Below are 19,838 nucleotides of genomic sequence, written 5' to 3' on the forward strand. Positions count from 1 at the left end.
GATCTGCATTACCTTCAAAACACTGCACGCCTTGCCTACAATACGGCATTACGGAGGAAAGTATAATTCATGCTGGATAATTGGTATTTGAGGTTTTGAAAGTTTTACAGTCCCTGATTCTATGGATTATTGCAGCAGTGCATCTATCTTAACATTACATTGGTTATACACTCGTCTATGGTTTGACACTCTTCTATACTCCAGGCTATATGGTATAGCGTAAGTTGCTTATAGTGTAGCTCTCAGCTCCGAATGCGCAAATGGCACTGTCGAGTGTTGTATAATAATTGAATATAATGGTGTTAATATGATAATGGTATATAATAACGTATAATAATATTATAGCTCTTTGTAGAGCGAAGATCTCGTAATGTGGTTCTTAAGCTTTGGTCAGTGAATTTCATAGTTATCTCTATTTGGGGATATTCCAAATAGTTAGACAGTTGTTTTAATACCGTATGGTTAAAAGATTCTCGTACTTCCAGTTTGGTTAGTTGAAAGTGATATGCAATAATAATAGTCGATAAAACATACCCATGTTCCAGTCGGATGTTACACACATGGAGACTAGAGTAAAGATATCTGCGCTTCCAGGAGTACAGTGAATTTTCGTGTACTGCTTGGGGGGCATCCATAAAGGACGGCCGAAAATTTTTGCGAATTTTTGCCCCCCCCCCCCCCCCCCGGCCGAGTCGTAGTTGGTCACAATATTCGAGCCTCTTCCCCCTACGAAACGTCCGATGGTCACAATCGTAGACCCCCCTTAATTCTTTAAAGTCGCAAGTGACGTGAAAAAAATACTATAAAAATTATGTATCAAAAATTCTATGTAAATATGAACAATCATTCCATGAGAAAAAAAGAATAAAATTCTTCATATGATTTAAGGGGGGGCTCCACGCTTCATTTCAACTTGGTGAAAATAAAATCGCATCGGAAATCCCAAATGAGCGATTGTCGGTAATGTTTCAATAATCATGTCGACGAACCTCTCCCCCACCCTATAAGCGTGGACGTCCTTTATGGATGCCCCTTCATAACACAGCTACATATATTCTTCAGTCGACGGTATTTATTACGTACTCTATTAGATTTGAAATAACCGCCAATTTACTATGAAAATTCAAAATCCTTTCTGCTGTGGCGCTGCCGTCTAGTACTAAACTTAGAAGACCGTGACCAGCCCCCTGACACTCGCCACTGCTCGTACACTAAAAAATTGTACGCGTTTTGTCCCCGTTTTTTAGTTCCTCTACGTGGCGCTAGTAGACTTCTGACACGCTAGTTGCCCTCGCTGACCGCGCGCAACAGAGTCATCTCCACATCTCTGCGCGCAAGCCTGTCAGACAACTACTAGCGCCACTAGTGGTGGAGATTGGCGGCAGAATCGTGGGACATTTTGCGAACCACTTTTAGCAGCGTGTGTCAAGGGGCTGACCGTGACTTAATTAAAGCATATACATCCAAGGTATGAAACGATAGCTCACTCTGGCACTAGTCGGGTTATGTTAACGCAGTAGAAAGGTTATCCATGATATTTTGAATACTCAGACTTCTAGGTAATTAATTCTGGTAATTAGTTTTCAAATCTTGACCACTTTACGCATACATTCTTCAACGTGATAGGATTACCTGGGATATCTGCTAACCTGTTGGTATGATCCTCAAGATTTATGCATCCGCAAATATGAACTCCGATCTTCATATACCTTATTCGATTACATGAGATTTTATTAATAAAATGGTTTGACCAAAGTAAAGATAGTTTCTGTTGCAATAGTAGCTGTTCTTTTTTTTTTTTTTTTGATAACTTTTCAGCTGTCACTGTAAGAAAAATATTTTCAGGTTTATTTTGAATAGTACTGAGGATTTCAAATCTGAGGTGACTTTGAATTCATACGATGGGATATGTTCAGATTTAGAAAACCAATTCAATTATTGTTCACATTTATGTATACATCTATGTCTAAATTCATGTGAAATTAATTCAGATTCTGCAAACTTTTTTTAAATAATGTATTCTTCATGATCTAGCTATAATCCATATCTGGATAATTTAAGTACGAATTAATTCTCAAACGACAGACTGGGGTAGATATCCATCCCAAGCCAACTTTAAACTACGGTACCGAGTTCTGAGTGTCATTGGCAACTCTGGACCGGCACCATAATTCAGTTCAAGGTTCTACGATTAGGGACAGGTCGATAGCGCTGTAAATTTTTTGACAGCGGATATAAGTATACTCACACATGATGAATATCCATCTAGCTCCTTGTACCATTAGCATTTTGATGCAGTAAGATTATTATTTTTTTTTTTTTTTTTTGCTAAAATGTATATATTCTAGCTATTATTACGCTACTGGACCGTAAATAATCATATATAATTTACAACCAAGATTTTTATAGTTTACAACCCATTATATGAGGTGGTCCAGTTAAGTTGACACAGCAGAATATGTTGAGCACAATGTATTATACAAAAAAAGGTATGCAATAAAACGTTTCATGGTTCAAAGGGTGCAGAAAACTGTGCTATTGTACAGGTTTACACGGGCATTTTGAGGTCAATGTTGCTTTTTTTTTTTTATAGATTATACCAATCGCTAGATTGGCAGAGGCAGGCTAATACACATTCCTGCTCGGTCACTAGATTTTACAATTCCTAATTCTTTTTATAGGCCTACCTTAAAGAAGAAGTTTATAGCATGGTGCAAACTACTTCAAAAAAATATGAACAAGGGAATCAGAAATGTGCCCAGTGGCATTAAAAGAGAACATTCACTACACTGTGATGAATCTTTTATAAAGCATCTTAAAAAGTATATTAAACTTGACAGGTATAATCTTGGGCCTCTATTGTTATGAATTTTTTCTCATATTTTACTGTTTTATTGGATGCCTTCATCAATTTTGAGATATGTTGAAAAATTGATGTCTTAGAAAAAACAGTTTGGGATAAAAGGTTGACGATTGTTTTTTGTAAAATGCAAATCTGTCGAAAAAGCTGCATGTTCAAAGAAAAAACAATGTCGACCATTAAATGACCTTTTAAACCTCCATCGAATGAAAAGTACGATAGCACAGTGTTGCACCCCCTTCGAACTATAAAACTTTTATTGCAAACGTTTTTCCGTGAAATGCGTTGTTCTCAAGATATTGTTCTGTGTTAACTCAAATAGACCACCCTACTGTATAACGGCAGTAGAAAAAAAAAATAAAATATGATACTGATTAAATTACCTTTTTTCATAATATATATTGTATCTTACAACCAGAAGAGTATATTTTGAAAAGAATATATTATGGTCATTTCATTAAGTTTTTCCATACCTGAGCTCTCTGATTTTTGATTTTTAAAATTCCGAATAGGTATATCTTTGAACAGAAAATAGCAATGATAATTTTCCTCTAAACGTCTGATGTATCCTCTCCAAAACCGCGTTCGAAATTTGACAACGGGTTGATTAGAATAAAAAATCTGAATTTTTGCTTAAAAAATGACGTGTTTGCTGTTTTTCAGCACTGCTTGGTATTTGAATGGATTTTTCACCAATTAAACTTCAATGAAATTAACTTCACTATGCGCCATTCTCTTCCTCATTGAAAAACGAAAAGATTCGTCTACTTACGGGTCCCATTATTGCTCTAGGAACGAATTTACGAACAAAAAATGCGTGTGGTGGGTATTCACCTTAATCTATTGTTTAAAGGTAAAAAAAAGTAAGTCTTTCGTTCTAGCGCTAAACAATCCATCTCACTTTTGATTCATTGTCAGTAGAAGAGTTTAGAAGTTATAGCATTTCAAAATTCATATTTTCAGATTTATAAGTCTTGAGTATCATCCCGTTAATTTGATTTGCCAATTTGAATTGACTTTGAGCAATTCTAAGCGGTGTCTTTCAAACAAAATTCTATAAACACTATAGAATTTATTACCAATAACATTATATTTTAACTTGTGCATCACTGTTCACCTGCTACTACAACACAAACCAAATTGATACATTTTTTGTTAAATAGGTTATAAAACCTATATATATAAATGATATAAATCCACAAAAGCGTGATAACATATAATTTCGTAATTTGCAATAGTGTTAACGTTCAAAAAGATGTACAATATTACAGCTAATCTTGATCTCTGAAGCAGATTCTTGTTTTTCCATCTTAAAATTACAATTATACGATTGTTAGTTAATCTCAATATTTAAGTACATTGTATTATTTGTTCAATACTTAATGCCTTTCCACATAGGTGCATGAAATTACGGTCAGTTGAAAGTTGATTTTCACACTTTACAGAATGTTGCAATTCAGATGGTTGCGGTTGTTTATTAGAAGAAACACATCCCCGATACATGTGGACCGTGCACTTCAATGGAAAAAGCGCCTATCGATACTCTATGCTGTTTTAGCATGGCATGCATTTGGCGGTGTATTGTACATGTGTTACACAGGCAAACGTGACTGGATGAGAGCAGAGGGTTATGTCCCTGACGTAGACGTACTTCCTGGTAATTAATTTCACTTCTCATCTCTAGTTAATATAATTTGTCCAATGTTTCAAGAATAAGGCTAATCCCTTCAACTTTATTACTTATTAGATACTAATTATTTTCATCTCGTTTATTAAACAGAAAAAAGTCATCATGAATAGTAGAAAATTTGGAAATAGTGATTGTAAGCTCCAAAAAAAGCTTTCTCATTTATTGCATCGCGTACAAATCTCATTTGGTCTTATACTTGAATCGCAATTCTAAAAACGTGTTGGTTATATACAGAATTAACGATGCTTCAAAATATGTTCTTAATATGGACATTGTAGTGTATATTTTATACTTGATCATAATGCTTGGCTGAATATATTGACTTCGCTCAACACAGGCGATATACACACTCGGAACCCGTTGAAAATGTAAGTCAACATTCGATGGAGCTGTAAATCTTTGGTTTGAGCAGAATTTTATTGGAAATTAAGAGACTTAGCTGGGATCGGTTTTTCAAACTCATTCCAAGAAATACAAGTATATGAATTTATTAGCTTTCTACCAGTAAATTCTAATAAAATAAAGCAACATAAAATCGAATGATCTAGACCAAAGTGGTCCAAAACCACATAGATCCAAAATGTATTGAAACATACTTTTAGAAGCTAAAAAAAATCGAAAAAAAAAATCAACTAAAAACCTGTAGAATCCATTATTCTACGTCTATTTTATTTTGTCGTAGCACAATTGATTTGTTTTGTAAAAATTAGATGCCAAACGACTAACTGTATTTCAGCCGAAATTCCGAAAGTGATATGAAATATTGAATAAATCGTCGAATTTTTTTGGAACTTGTATGAAGGAACAATTTTTCTTTGTTGACGGTATTCTGTACCTCGCGTTCTTTGTTTAGGCAAAAATTGAGCTTCTATATGAACCATGTGTTAGGTATACAGTTCAATCAGAACAAGCCGGGGAAATAGTTTTTTTTTTTTATCACTTTAGAAACTAGTTCATTACTGGAATTACCATCAAGGACGATCAAAATCTTTTGTCGTTGACGTTCCTTTGTTTTATAAAATGATTTCTTTGTTTTTCGTGAAGTCGGTTCCTATTGCATTATTTTATTTGCTTTATAGAATTTTACATCAAATTTTCTATAAACGTCGGATCGTTCTATGAAATGCCAGAGTGCTGAGAGTTTTTTTTAAGTTCTTTCCAGTAGAACCATGCGGTCAGAGAAAACAGGATATGCCAATTTTTAAGGGATCGTCTCAGTGTGACTCGCGATTTTTTTTTTGTAATGTTGTAATAAACTAATCGGTCTGGTTTTATTTTTATAAATAAATACATTCATGCTGAATACAAAATGATTTTTTTTACGTTCATTTGTTTAGTATATAATCATTGAATAAATTGTTGAAATGACACGTTAAAAAAAAGGTCCTGTACGGTGTCCACGATTGTGGCCGCAATTTTGATCTGAAACAAAAATTTCAAAAAGATTATTAATCTTTAGGAAAGTCGCTGTCGCGCTATGGAGGTTTTTTTTGGCCCTTTTTTTCGACAGTTTCTCGTAAAAAAAAAATTGGAAGGTATCAAAAAAAAAAAAAATAAAAAACTTCCATAGCGCGATAGAGAATGACGTTAAGAATGTTCTCTCAAAATCGGAAATAGATATCTTCAAAACTCTTCCTTTGAGAGTGGACACCGTTTTGAAAAACACCATTCCGAGAAAAACGCGTTTAAAGATTGAAGTTAGAAAATTTTAGATAAATTGTTTACCTACGATCAATCGGCGATGCCAGGTCTTGATTTTTTTCTTGGTGGTTTCACTCGTATGTCTATCCGTGGTGGATGTCAAAAACGAACTGAAATGCTTGGACAGTTTATTCTGCAAGGTTATAGAACCTAAGGACCTTAGTACACGCGCAGGTAGAAAAATCGTTCCCTTTCTACAAGAAACGCTGTAGTGACCGTGATAATTTGAATTTCGATTTAAAAATTTGAAAGAATGTTGAGAACAGTGTGTACTATACGATAATGCAAAAAAAAACGATTTTTTGAAAATTTCACACTGAGACGATCCCTTAATGTCTAAACTTGATTGTAGTCATGTGAATTTCAGGTCTTTTTCATCGAACCATAACCGAAATCACCGTGAAAGTGTTTACAAAAATTGAAATTTTGAATTTTTTTCGATGGAAACCTACGTTAATAAAAAATGAGATCTGGCAATTCTTGATGCCCATAATTTCAATGCAAAGTCGTGTAAATTTCAGAGTTTTTCATCCAGCCGTTTTTGAGATCATTTCGAGAGTTTCTCAGGACAGACCGGCAGAATGACATTTCTCTTAAAATCTGTTTTTCGTATACTAAAGATCCGAAATCGTAAAAATTTATTGAAATGAGACGAAAATCATTTTCTACCCATATCAATACTTTTCCTGCATCGCCACAGGCGAGAAAAAGTAAAAATGTTTAAATGACGAAATTGCAGATCAAAAATGATAAGTGCAACTGAGTTTGTTTAAGTTGAATTAAATCAAAGTAACCTTTCCTCGATATAAGGAAACAAAATAAACTATCTGTTGTACACAAAAAGACCTCCGTTATTAACAACTTTTGAATAAAGTTACTGTTTGTAACGTTGACGTAATGATACATTTTCCGGAAAATTACCTCATTGCTGTTTTGAGATGGTTCGAAATTTAGCCAACCGTGATAAAGTAAACCATTTTTCACGTTCTAAAAACTTGACATTTTCAAAGTCCAGCTATGTGAGGTGAGCCCCTCTCACCACATACGAAAAAAAGTTTTAGAAAATTGTTCCAGATCGTTCTATACTCATGACATTTCTCCTAATCGATATTGGGGTCACTCGAAAAACAAGAGTAGGAATCGAAAAGAACTTTTTTTTTGACTTAGCCTCCCTTTTTTTTTTAAATAAAAACTTTGCAACTTGTACCAGTTGTTCTGTTCGTTGATCCAAGTTACGGGGTTTTTTTAAATCAAATTTGGCCACAAAAATTGTAAAACTATGTTTTTTCCTATAGTAATAGAAGCGAAAAAGATATCTTTTACTATGATAGAGATGAGAATGATACATTTATGTCAAACAAAATCCATGCCAAGTGATTTGTGTAGGATTCACTTACAATGGATGTTAGATATTATTCATTAAAATTGGATAAACTACCATACTGTTCTTGACCAGACTGTACACCTGATACGCCCTTAAAAGAATGCTACCGGGTAAAATTTCATCTATTCTGACGATTACGCACGGTTACGCATTACTGAAGCAAAAAAGTTGCACATTGCTCAAAGCGCCATTCTACACGGTTAAACACTAAAAAAAAGTTGATACTGTCAATTAATGTGAAAAACCAGGTATGAAAACAAAAATGATACTGATTTCTTGGTAGAACCAGCATTCTTAGCTTTCAAAATTGACGCATTTGTAACTTCACACATACACTTTTTCTTATTTTATTTGACGAGATTTCATGGGTGATCAATCCTACAACTTTAGATTGGCCTGGTTTGAAATAAATCTGGCTATAAATAGCTATTGCAGTTTCGAAATTCGACCCCTTAGTGCAATTGAAATAGCCTAGCATAATCAATGCTAATAAATCGAGTTTTCTTAAAAAATCTCGCAACATTTCTTTATACCTCATCTTATTAATTACCGAGACAGTTACCCAATGTATGGTTTCCATTCACCGCACTCTCGACTCGCGTGCACTGGGTGAGCTTTTTCATCAAATCAAAATTAGGACAGACAATCTGTGGTAAGTTATAAACGGTTCAAAATTAAAATTCACGCAATGTTGGTAATGGTAAAATTTTTTACGTTAACGAATCAATCTACGTGAATTCTACTAATTTCTTACAAAATAGGCGGTCTTGAATGCTAGATAGAGCATGTAATGTTTGGGAAGGTGAATCGAAAGAAAAAACTTTATTTATTAATCCAAAAAATGTATAATAAAGGTTGCAACTTTCAATATTCATTTGAAGTATTCTTGCAAAAGTTTCAACAACCCATGAGCGAAATATTTTTATTTATATCTATGTTCAGGTGAAAATTCATCACTTTAATTTTGCCCGGTTGAAACTTCATTTCTACTAAGTTACGATACCATAAGATTTTATTTCAAAAGTGATTCAAGTAAAATCGGCAATGTTTTGCAATTATAATATGGAGATTTTCATGCTTCAGGAGGTACAACATTTTTGTTGACTACTTTTCGTGATAAGAAATTGGTGGTAAATTTTGTAACACGTGAAAAGCTCAAAAATAAGTTAATTTTTTACGACCATTGACATTTTATAAGACCTAGAAAACTTGCAAATAAATCCCACTCTACCTGTGGTAACATAGTCGAAGAAGCATGTCTTCAAGAAATTCATAAAGTACTTACTTTGCAACTGTTCTAACTTTGAAACTAGTCCAATGAATTTCTATAAATTTGTACAGTGACTTTATGATAATGATGTTAGTTGGTGTAATTTTTTGGAAAATCCAATCTCCTTCTATCCGTAGTCAAAAATAATATTGAAAAGTTGATTGAAAAGTAGGCGACATCAAAACGAGTATGGTTCATACACGCAATAATATAATAAATGAAAACAGAAAAAATAAAAAGAAACTGAGTTTTCTAAATTTCTACCATGTCGCATCGCTGTCTTCGACTTTTACCAAGATCAGGTTAACAGATCTCATCAAAATCGATATCCCATTTCAAATTTCGGCAGTCACTTCTTAATGTCATCGAGGTAAAGCTATTCAAAAATTGGGGAACACTCCATCAAAATGAGAATAGTTTTTTTTTCTGTCTTATCCTTCCTGGAAAAATGACTTTTCGCGCATTTCAAGCAGGCGCAAAATTGCCGTTCTTACATGCACTTGGTAGATCCTGCGCAAAAGGCTGTATTTAGTCGGGGCGTGCTAAGGGGGCTTAGATTTTTTGGGGCTCTGGAAAAATAGCTGCACTTCCAATCTGTAGATAATATGATACAAAATTTTTATTTTTGGCAAAAAACTGGGCGAAATTTTAATTTTTTTTTTTTGCAAATTTCATACCTTATCGACGACATTAACACAAAGTGAATTTTGGAACATTCGTTTAAATTGAATAATAAGATTGAAGTTACACCAAAATCGTGCTTTGGAAAACCGTACGAGCATGCATGCATGCATGCATGCAATTCGGCTTTTCAACTGATAATATTGTTTATTTAATCAACGACAATGGATTTTTATTACACAATTGCATTCTAAAAGTCGAAATTTGTGATATATGCGGTTATTGTTTGTGACAAATTGTGGTGTTTTTCAAAAGTTATTATCAAAATACTGTAGTTATAACGGCATTGCACAATAAGCCCTGTGTTAAAAACTTGATTTCCGTTTATTTCGATCTTTGACTAAAAAAAAATTCCGACGTGATTGCTTAAACAACGAATTTTCGTTGTACAAATTTTTATTTAGATCTCTCATTGAGCTGAGTCGCCGGATCTACCTGGACGCTTTACCGGGTGCAAAGTTCGATGTCCGTTTGCTTGCGAAGTGCGCATGTAAATGCCAATTTCTTGGGCCCGCTTCACATGCGCGAAATGCGAATTTTCAAACGGACTAGGTCAAAAAGGTCAAAAAGGTCAAAAAGAAGTGCATGACGGAAGGAAGGCGATTTCATTCGTGATGAGCACTATCGCTTCGTTTGAGTGGCAAACATCACGCTCGCAATCGCCTTTTTTCCATCCTTGATACAAAATGTACTAATTTGGTGTCGAGAAAGCGCTGCTGCGTCAAATTTTCATTGACCATGGCTGGAAGCCAGAAACAATTAGTATTAACGAAATTCTGATTCAAAAAGAATCTGACCAAATGATTCAATTTCGCAATAACAAAGGCGAAATTTCAAAAGCATTACAGTACCGGTACAAGATTGAATTGAAGTGAAGTAAATCAGAATTAGGGCACACAATGAAGAGACCTGAAAAAAGAATGAATTACTTTTTTCCAAAGTGCACCATACGTAAATATTCAAAAACTTTATGAGAGCTTCCGTTAGGAAGGAAATGCAGCCAATGTTTTTTTGGTTGGAACTTTTTCAAAATCAGAGGTACAAGAATTAGTAAATGCGAATTACGTTAAAGCACAATGTAATCATATCTACCAATTCATTTATTATGCAGCAAGGAGCTGGGCGCACACCCTAGGAATCCCACAAGCACAGGTAATACAAATGTCTGGGTTTAAAATAAAAGGATCATACGAAATAAAGGAGGGCGAAGATCTGTATATTGGAACGGCCGCTGAACGCACTGTTGGAAATGAAGAGGCAGTGTCAAGTAGAAATGATTCCACGTAACAAGTGGTGATTAATACTTCAGTTTTTACATTGTAAAATAGTCATAATAAAATACATGATAACACAAATTGTAATATGAAAAAGACTAGCTAATTTTCGTTCATCTCATTAAGGACTTAGTAATAAGACACAACTGTTTGCTGTGTGCATAACCTTGAACGAGAGGAGCATTTGACTCCAGCACTCGGGGTTGTGGGATCCAACGATTTCTGTGGGGCCTGGATACATAACAGTTCATGAATAAATTTTATTTAATCATAGGAATATAGATAAGTTCAAATAATTTTTGACAGTGAGTGAACTCTACGAAATTTAAACGCAAAGTCGGATTGCCTCGAACAAATTACGTCATAGTAAATCCAAATTTCAGTTATATTTAACCTGCACCAGCTACGGACCATATGCAATTTATCCGCCCGATTCGAAGAAGACAAGTTATGATCAATATGTAACAGTCGTGACTACACACGGAATGAAATGACAATATATTTAAAAAAGTAATTCTATAGGTATATCGATGTCAAACCAGGTAAATTTTGAAGTTTCTTGATCTAATATTTTATAAATCAATTGTAACTTTTTTTGCATAAAATATACGTAAAGAAAAACGGCACTCATGTTTTAGTTCGTTAAAAATTATTTTTCATCAAAAATGACGGAACATTTAATTTTGCTAAAAAGTGAACGCCAATTGGTTCAGAGAAAGAAGAGTCATATACCAGCACTGCGAGCAACGTTATTACAATTACTAAATTCATTCCAAAGAATGGACCACTTCGATAAGCATTGGTTTAGCTTTTCCATAATATTTCTTCTTGATTAACGACAGTAGACGAACTGCTATTGTCAATGTAGGCGTAATATGGATCGAGCATAAACTAAGAGTATAGATGCGGGATAATGATCCTCCATAAGCAATGAGAGGACTTGGTTCACTCGTAATATCTACCAATAAGGTAGTAGTTGCCACGAGATGGTTTTGCAAAACATTCCATTATATTACAATGACAAGTAGCAAGACATATATTTACTTATTTTACAGAAGTTCAGTGGTGTACTGTATCGTGATCAGACTTGTTGCACTTGGTTTCATTTCAATTTTGTATCTATCCGAAAATGATATTAAATTTATGGCAGCAGATAATGTAAATATTACTTATCAAAGTTATGAGGCTCCTCTTATTATAGGTTCTGAACTAGTTAATAGAGGATTATTAAGGCACTTTCATTTTATGCACTGAAGATAATTTGTCCATAATCTTTCTCCAGAACACTTCTAAACCTACGATCAAACATGTCTGTACAGGCCTCTGTTTGCTTCTCGTAAGAATAGTCAATTATTACCTCAGGCAAAGCGAGTTGGTCTCGCACATGAAGAAAGAGAATACCTGTATACCAAATGCTCGTATAAGACATCTAAGGAACTCTGTTTAGTCAATCACACAAATAAATCAAGCTTTACTACAGCTTCTGTCGACATTCTACAGTCTTAAGGCAAGGATCTCCGTAGGGCAACAACTCCTGCGGTTGATCCTCTAGATTCGGGTTTCAATTCCTTCAATCTTTGTTCCATTTCACACAGCAAAGCAGATCTAGAAATAAGAAAATGCAAAGAAAAAATTAAACTCCAAATACCTAAAAGTTATGTAAAACTATTATTATTTGCTGAATTAAACATCTTCAGTGAAGTACAGAACGCAAACCTATGTGGATTATTTTCAGGTAAAAATACAATGAACTACTAATGGTATATCTAAGAATGCAAACATTCAATGCCGATAGTTATGAATATATACATAACGATGACTAACAGCGTTTTTAACTGTGCCGATGCACCCCGGGTGTACATTGAAAACTATATATTTTACGCTTTTGAGTACTCATAAGAGAAGAGAAATAGTATACTTTCCATGGAATCAGGATACTAATGTGAAGCCTAAGAAAGTCTACTGGACAACAGGTTACCAATCTTGCATTTTCTTTTTGTGTTCTTCAGTACCTTAAAAACATGTCAGGAATGTTCGCATACTGGTTCATTTATATTTAGAGTTACCCAGATCTGGGATTAAAATTAAATCAAAGTTTTATATTATAAATTTGTGGAAACGTTTCCTTGGCTTTATTTTTGGTATGATGAGCATTATCATTGTGCAGGTTAAAGAAATGTAGTTGTATCAAGCTCATTCACGAGTATGAAATTCGGTTTGCAATGACGGCTCTTACGAGATAAATGAAATGTCAAGCAGTGTACTTTTGGAGATTCTGATAGTCTAGCATGCCGCACTATGGATGACCTTTCATTATTGATTATTTTCAATTATCTACACATCACGGCAGGGTGTAGGTCATGCCTATGCTATACTTCCTAACATTAATAAAACTTACTTCGAAAGTACGAGCGCAAGGTCATCATGTGATGCGTTGCCAATCATTTCTGTCTATTTAACACATGCTTTGGGAAACAAGAATACTAGCGACGAGCAAATAGAATACATATTGCTTCATTAACAATGTACTGAACTTATTTCACACTCAGTAGTGCAAAAGAATATGTCGCTAAGATCGTGCTGATCAAATAAAAACACCTCGGTAACTTATCTCATGACAACCACATACTTATATCTTTAACTCAATTTTCAATAATGTATACTGTTTCATGACAGCTCACTCGATTGCTATATGCCACTGTCAAAGATTCCATTGTATGTTCTTACAGCTTCTGCGTTAGTGATACTAAACCGCATTACATACATATTCTCGTTTGTGTCAATTCTTTCACTTAAAATTCTCTGCTATTAAATTTCATTATATATACAGTGTCATTTATTGATTGCTGATTAAGAGTGCCAGTGACACAGCAGTCCTACCGGGTGCCCAGATAAGTGGCTCTTTCTCAATCCAGTATCGAGTTCAGCAAAGAATAAATAACCCTGTAAGGTAATCACCTAAAAATTTGTGAGTGTATTCAGTTCTATATGCATGATTTCAAAATCGCCAATAAGATGTAATTAATAAGGTTTTGAAAAGTGAAACATCACAAAAAAGTTGTCAGTCCGATTAGGGCAAGAGATGGGTGAAAAAATTAAGAGATCGAATCGATCAACTCTACACCTATTTTGACATTCTTTAGATTACGCTGAGTTACTCACACTCAAGTCGTTTTCAGCTCATAACTTCCCAAAATAATTACAGAGAGAAAAAAGGACTTTTGTAACGTCACTAAAAGTAAACACAAGTACTTTGCAAACTGATGGAAGTAAAAATATAACATCTTAATGAATATCAAACTCTGATTATGAGAAAAATATGTCAAGTGGAATTATATTACCAGTATGAGCAACAAATATCTTACAGTAAAAATTAGGCAACATATAGAAAACAAGAAATATGTAAATAATCATATGCCACGTCCCAGTACAAATAGTCGGCAGCTGGTGACACATTTGAGTGACACATTTGAGTTTTTCCCTGAAAAAATGCAACTTAAAAGATTTGATAGAAAACAAGTGTTTCGAATCACTCAAACAGTACTTGTGAATTTTTTCAGATTATTCGGAGATTTTTTTCATTTTTTTGCATGAAGTCATTTTTGAAAAAATCCAAAAATGTCTCTAAAAATTCTCAAAAAAATCAGGGGTATTGCTTGAGTTATTTCCAGCACTTTTGCTTCCATAAAATTTTTTCTTAAAGTTGACCATTTCGGTGTAAAAAAATCATGAAACTTGAGCTTGGCCATAGATTATTTCAGGCGCCATATTGGATCCGCCATGTTGAAATTAATTTTTCTATGTATGTATCTTTTTAGTTCAAGTTTCAATTACACCATTTAAATAGGTTTTACATGAAAAGAAAAGGTATTCCACAGTGAAAATCACCGTAAAAAGAAAAAAACAGTCCAAAAAAATGCGATTTTTTAAATTAAAACAACAAAATCAATGAATTTTTAAGGTTATTATGTATTTCTATTGGTGCCAAACGAAAGAGGGACCTCAAAAATACCCCAATATGCATCTCGAATAAGTTTATTTTTCATTCCTGTTAAGTGGCACATAATTGAACTTGCAATATAGGAAACCTGTATTTCAGGCGTTAATGGGTTAATGAAGACTCTTTCATAAAAAATGAATAAACCGCATCACTTTTGTGTTCCTAAATATTTGCCTAGCTGTATTCACAATAATATTAAATACCTTTTCAGGTATGTCTCCGTAGCAAATAAGTGATTAGCTTGTGCGGGGTGAGGGAGAGACGGGTTGGTATCCATCATTATGCCGTAATTAAGATGTTCAATAGAAGCACCTACATTTCTACAGGGGATATGGGAATTTGCAGAAAATCTTTTACCTAGGTAAGCCGGATCGAGTTAAAACTTGAATTTACGAATTGGCTCCTGAACGACGTGACCAGCCTTACAATTTTTACGTGTTTGCATTCAGGTCCTCTTTAACGCACAGGGAGTTCTAGCGAACTAGCGCGACGCTATTACGGTCAGTACTTCATAACAAAAATTCTTTAAACTCCAGCCACTTTCGAAAATAATGAAATCTCTCGTGTTGTAGAATGTGAGTCAGCTGACGTAAATTGACAATTAATTTCCCGCGGTTAGCGCCTTAGTTTAGACAAGGCTATTCTCATTTCATTTTGTATTATTTTGTGTTTTAGTTGTAAGTTTTAGAACTACGTGAATGGTGTGGATTAAGATTTGGGATGATTAGCACCTTTACTTAGTTGCAGGTTACTGATTTGGATCTTGTATTGTGAGCTAGAAAGCTCAATAGTTTATATAAGAGTAGTTCAGTCCACTAGTACTATATTTTCCTTTTGTTGGCTGGCACTTTGTTTCGGGATTGGCGAATACCAACCGAGTTTGAATTTCATTTCCCAGTTTTATTTAATTGAGACTCTTTTGTTGCTTTTTTTTTGTTTTGTTGTATGGGCACAATCAAGAATATACTTTTTTTTATTTATTTTGTTAATTTTGGGGTTATAACAAGTGTCATTTCTTTTTCTCCGAAATTTACCTCTCCTCTCTCCGCCATACTGAGCTACCGAGTGCTGCAGTAGCCGAGAACCAGTGACGGTTGAGTTTAGACGGCCTGTTGATCAGCCCAGACACCCACCAAAACTTTGCGATATCTTTCGTATGATTCTTTTTCTAGCTATCATCGTGGGTCGCCAAATTATTGTGAACACGATAAGTACTTGGCTACTTCACAAGTACTTCCGGGTAGCTAGAGGTAAGGAAAATCTACTTCACAATACATATGAAAGGTAGGGGTTTCGGATAAACCAACCTTCTAGGGTAAAAATTAGAGCTGTGTTAAGCATGGAAGGTCGATCCTGAATGCAAGACTGAGCTAAGAAAGGGAAAAAAGTGAAAAGGTCCAGAAGAAACCTAATTCGTCAGAAATCAATTTTGCAGACTAACAATTCTATAGAATTGTTTCTACCTAGTATGACGGGTCTGACAGACCTCACTGAATATGATGAAGAGCTTCACCATATTCAGAGAAGGTCAAAGTGCATAATGTTCAGATGACGAAGTCTTAAAAAATGATCACTCTTTTGCAGCTTTGAGATGACTTGATTGTAGAAGTTGTTTGTGTGGAATAAGAACTTAGCATGCATGGATATAAATGGGGTCATGAGAATATTCAATACTGCAGTTTTTACGATATTTTAAGATACAAGGGCTATCATTTCTGAAAATTTAGATCGATGTGGCCACAGAGGCGGCATTCTGTGAGCAACGACTGATCAGGCAATAGATAGGAGTATTCTGAAACAACAGAAGCAGCCACGCATAAAAGTGATCTACCTGAATGGTATTGGTCCAATGGCTGGCATAAGGTAAGTCACGTTCCTACCCTGAATTGCTAGACTACATGCATCATAATGTGCGTTTACTAGTGCCAAGTGAGGTATGCTCTGTTATGGAGCGTATAGCATATCTATGTCTATTTCTATGCAATATAGCACAGCCCAACGGCAAACTTCATTAAGAGTAAGGTATTGAACTACAATACAAGATGTCAGACAGATGCAGAGTTTAGAAAATTCTAAGATTTGTGGACGTAATTTTAAATTTTTCTACACCTCGAAAAATCTCATACTACTCTAACACGTGGATTATATAAGCGGCAATGGGATTAAATTGTCTAAAATATTAGAATTTTTTGCAACAGATAAATAAACCATGTGTTGAACAAAATACATGTATAATACATTATAGCAATGAAACTGAATTGATTAGTGACATCTAATGTGAAGAAAATATTGATAATTCCAAGTCATACAGAATCACAAAAAAATTTTTCCTCATTTTCCAGGGAATTCAAAAGCCCTGTATATTTTCTATTTCTCGGAATTCCCTGACCGCTAGATAGTAGCTTCAGCATAATTGAAGCACCCAGATTCTTATGTTAAATATTCGTTACTTTTCATTTAACTTATTTCAAGTAATTGTGATTTAGACTAGACGATGTTTAGCGGGCTGCTACCTATTTGTTCTGTACTTCTGATGAGGAATCAAGAAACATAAACGTAACACAAACCTGTACTCTTCGTATCGCATTACAACTTCTTCTAGTTCTTGTTTGTACAGTCTGGTGAGCATCGCATTAAAACAATCCAATTCAGGAAGACGAAAGAGCTCCCAGCGCAATTTCCGGTCCAAAGCAACAGATGCTCTGCTGTATACATAAAGCCAATGTGGGATTTCTTCATTCAGATAAGGATTTGCTGGAACTAGAACGCTATGGGAATGAAAATGCGTGTGGCGTGGTGGTGAAACAACACGAACGGCTTGCATTTCCAAAGGATAACATGGATGTTCGTATTGTGCTTGTCTTGTGATGTGACTGAAAAAGACAAGGAAATATATTCATCGATGTTTTCCCATGCGACACCTTACATTGTTGCTTTCGCAAGTTAATATCATAAAAAATGCACAACAACTTACTTCACATAATATACTCCGTACTCTGGAGATTCTATTCTCTCCCAACCTGTCGGTAGACCCTCTTTTTCCAGTGGATGAGACCAGTGCGTAGTTTTAGTATTGTGATCAATATAGTATTTTCTACCACGCAGAGTGAAGTCGACCGACCAGCCTGGTGGCAGTGGTAACTCTTCTGGTGGTTCCCCTCTTGAACTTGGTCTCTCCGAGTGCCTCCTATTGTACCTGAATAAGTATGAGAACTACATAAGCAATGAAATTGCATAGTGATACAGGAGTACAAAATAATTTACACAACATGTTATTGATTATTGACTAAGGTACCAAATTATTCTACCCAGAGTTTTGGCAATACGGAGTCTGATTATAATCTTCATAACCTAAATCAATTTCAGAAGGCAGGTAAGGTAATTGAGGTGTTTGAATCCTATCCAAATGATATTCAGAACCAGCATATTGGTTCACATAGGTGTGCGAAATTGCAGGGGACAATTCAGGATGATACATCGGAGTCGGAGTACGTGAGGTCGTCCCGTCGCTGGAAGTAACAGAAAGGCTGGCAAATCTGTTGAAAAATGATTAGTTAGTGTACAAATAGGAATAACAAAAATCGAACAGAGACTGTTCAAAGTAAGCATCGACATGTGAAAAATGTTGCTATTCGTTTAGACTTGTGTAGAGCAAACAATGTCGATAATATCTATTCAATTATAAGATGAAATTTTATAATCAACCGTTGTGTAGGAAGCCTCTTACTAACATGTAGTTGGCTGTAAGAAAAGTACCAAATGTTGGCACATTCTAACTATGCAACAAGTGATCTTATTGCAGGTAGAAAGAAAAGTAATGGAAAAATAAATATTTTCATAGAATTATGCAGGATCAACAAAAATCAAATACATTTCTAGTATTGGAATATGCATACCTTTGAGCTAAATCTGGAACCGAGCTATTGGGTGTATATTTGCCCTCGTGACTTCCTAATCCAACTGCGCTCATGGTTGTTTTTGTGTTTCCAAATTTTTGGACCATACTTGGCTGTTGAACTACAGGCTATAAAAAGGACAGATATGATAGGTTTGTTTATAAACTTTGAAGCGGTCAGGCATGTTTACCGACGCCATCGTGAGAAAACTGAAAAGCAGCTCATGAGATACTACGAATGAGTTATTCTTTTATATGATCTTGCTCATAGTATTTTTATACAAATGAATACCCAACTCTTGCTTTTTCATTTTCATGTGCATACTCACAGCTTTGATTGAGCAACAATCAAAAACTCTTACCGCAGACGATGGTATAGATGATTGATTAAATCTTCTTATTCTTCTGACTGGTTCAGTTGTCCATACGTTGATAACTAAGTAGGCAATTTAACATTATATAAACTTATAGGAGTACGTTATTCAAAGAGTAGTTTATAGACTTCTAAGAATGCTTGCTGGTCGTTTTCGCGCAGCAAATAGTGATAAAGCAATTGAATACTCACTAGGCATTTCGGGGGGTGTTTCTTTTTTAACATATTTCCCAACGACGCCTTCTTTAATTGTACGCAAATCTTTGTTTTTACGTGACAGCATATTTATCGTACACTTGTGAACGTTGCAAATTGAATTACCTTACATGAAGCAGATTTACATTGAAAGGACTTATATCGAATGTGTCGTTTACATATTATTTCGACCGTGCGGGTATGTGTTAATACTGGACTGGGCTTTCATAATATACAAATGTCTGTAACGAGGTAAAATTTTTCAACATTTTGATAATCACTACTTTAGGACGAAATGAATAACTAAAAATTATCGAGGGAATTAACCCCGTTCCCACTTCAATATGTCAAATCGTGAACTGACAACTACTTCGGATAACCACACAATAACGCGCAGTCCGTCTGTTACACCCTTTACCCTTAAGGTGGGATTTCATGGGCAGGAAAAAGCATCAGCAGTTTAGTAACTTACTAGAAAAATACTAACACCTGTTTGGTGATTTGCCGCAGCAGCA

The 19,838-nt window shown here is 34.9% G+C and overlaps 2 protein-coding genes and 1 long non-coding RNA gene across 3 annotated transcripts; 2 read left to right on the top strand and 1 right to left on the bottom strand.

The window, feature by feature from the left end:
- Nucleotides 1-2,325: 2,325 nt before the first annotated feature.
- Nucleotides 2,326-3,674, top strand: LOC124303341 (uncharacterized). The gene is made up of 3 exons (XR_006907897.1): nucleotides 2,326-2,489; nucleotides 2,682-2,840; nucleotides 3,524-3,674. It is a non-coding gene; the product is annotated as an uncharacterized LOC124303341 (long non-coding RNA).
- A 613-nt stretch (nucleotides 3,675-4,287) lies between these two features.
- Nucleotides 4,288-10,941, top strand: LOC124303337 (uncharacterized). The gene is made up of 2 exons (XM_046760435.1): nucleotides 4,288-4,517; nucleotides 10,698-10,941. The coding sequence occupies exons 1-2, from the start codon at nucleotides 4,307-4,309 to the stop codon at nucleotides 10,871-10,873; spliced, it is 387 nt and encodes a 128-aa protein (XP_046616391.1). The 5' UTR covers nucleotides 4,288-4,306; the 3' UTR covers nucleotides 10,874-10,941.
- A 524-nt stretch (nucleotides 10,942-11,465) lies between these two features.
- On the bottom strand, nucleotides 11,466-19,739 carry LOC124303332 (scaffold protein salvador-like). The gene is made up of 7 exons (XM_046760428.1): nucleotides 19,321-19,739; nucleotides 19,118-19,191; nucleotides 18,757-18,884; nucleotides 18,169-18,396; nucleotides 17,835-18,056; nucleotides 17,428-17,733; nucleotides 11,466-12,465 (listed from the first exon to the last, which is right to left on the bottom strand). Exons 1-7 carry the CDS (start codon nucleotides 19,409-19,411, stop codon nucleotides 12,363-12,365), a joined length of 1,152 nt encoding a protein of 383 aa, XP_046616384.1. The 5' UTR covers nucleotides 19,412-19,739; the 3' UTR covers nucleotides 11,466-12,362.
- Between the last annotated feature and the right edge of the window lie 99 nt (nucleotides 19,740-19,838).

Source organism: Neodiprion virginianus, chromosome 4, assembly GCF_021901495.1.
Source record: "Neodiprion virginianus isolate iyNeoVirg1 chromosome 4, iyNeoVirg1.1, whole genome shotgun sequence".
Taxonomy (NCBI): domain Eukaryota; kingdom Metazoa; phylum Arthropoda; class Insecta; order Hymenoptera; family Diprionidae; genus Neodiprion; species Neodiprion virginianus.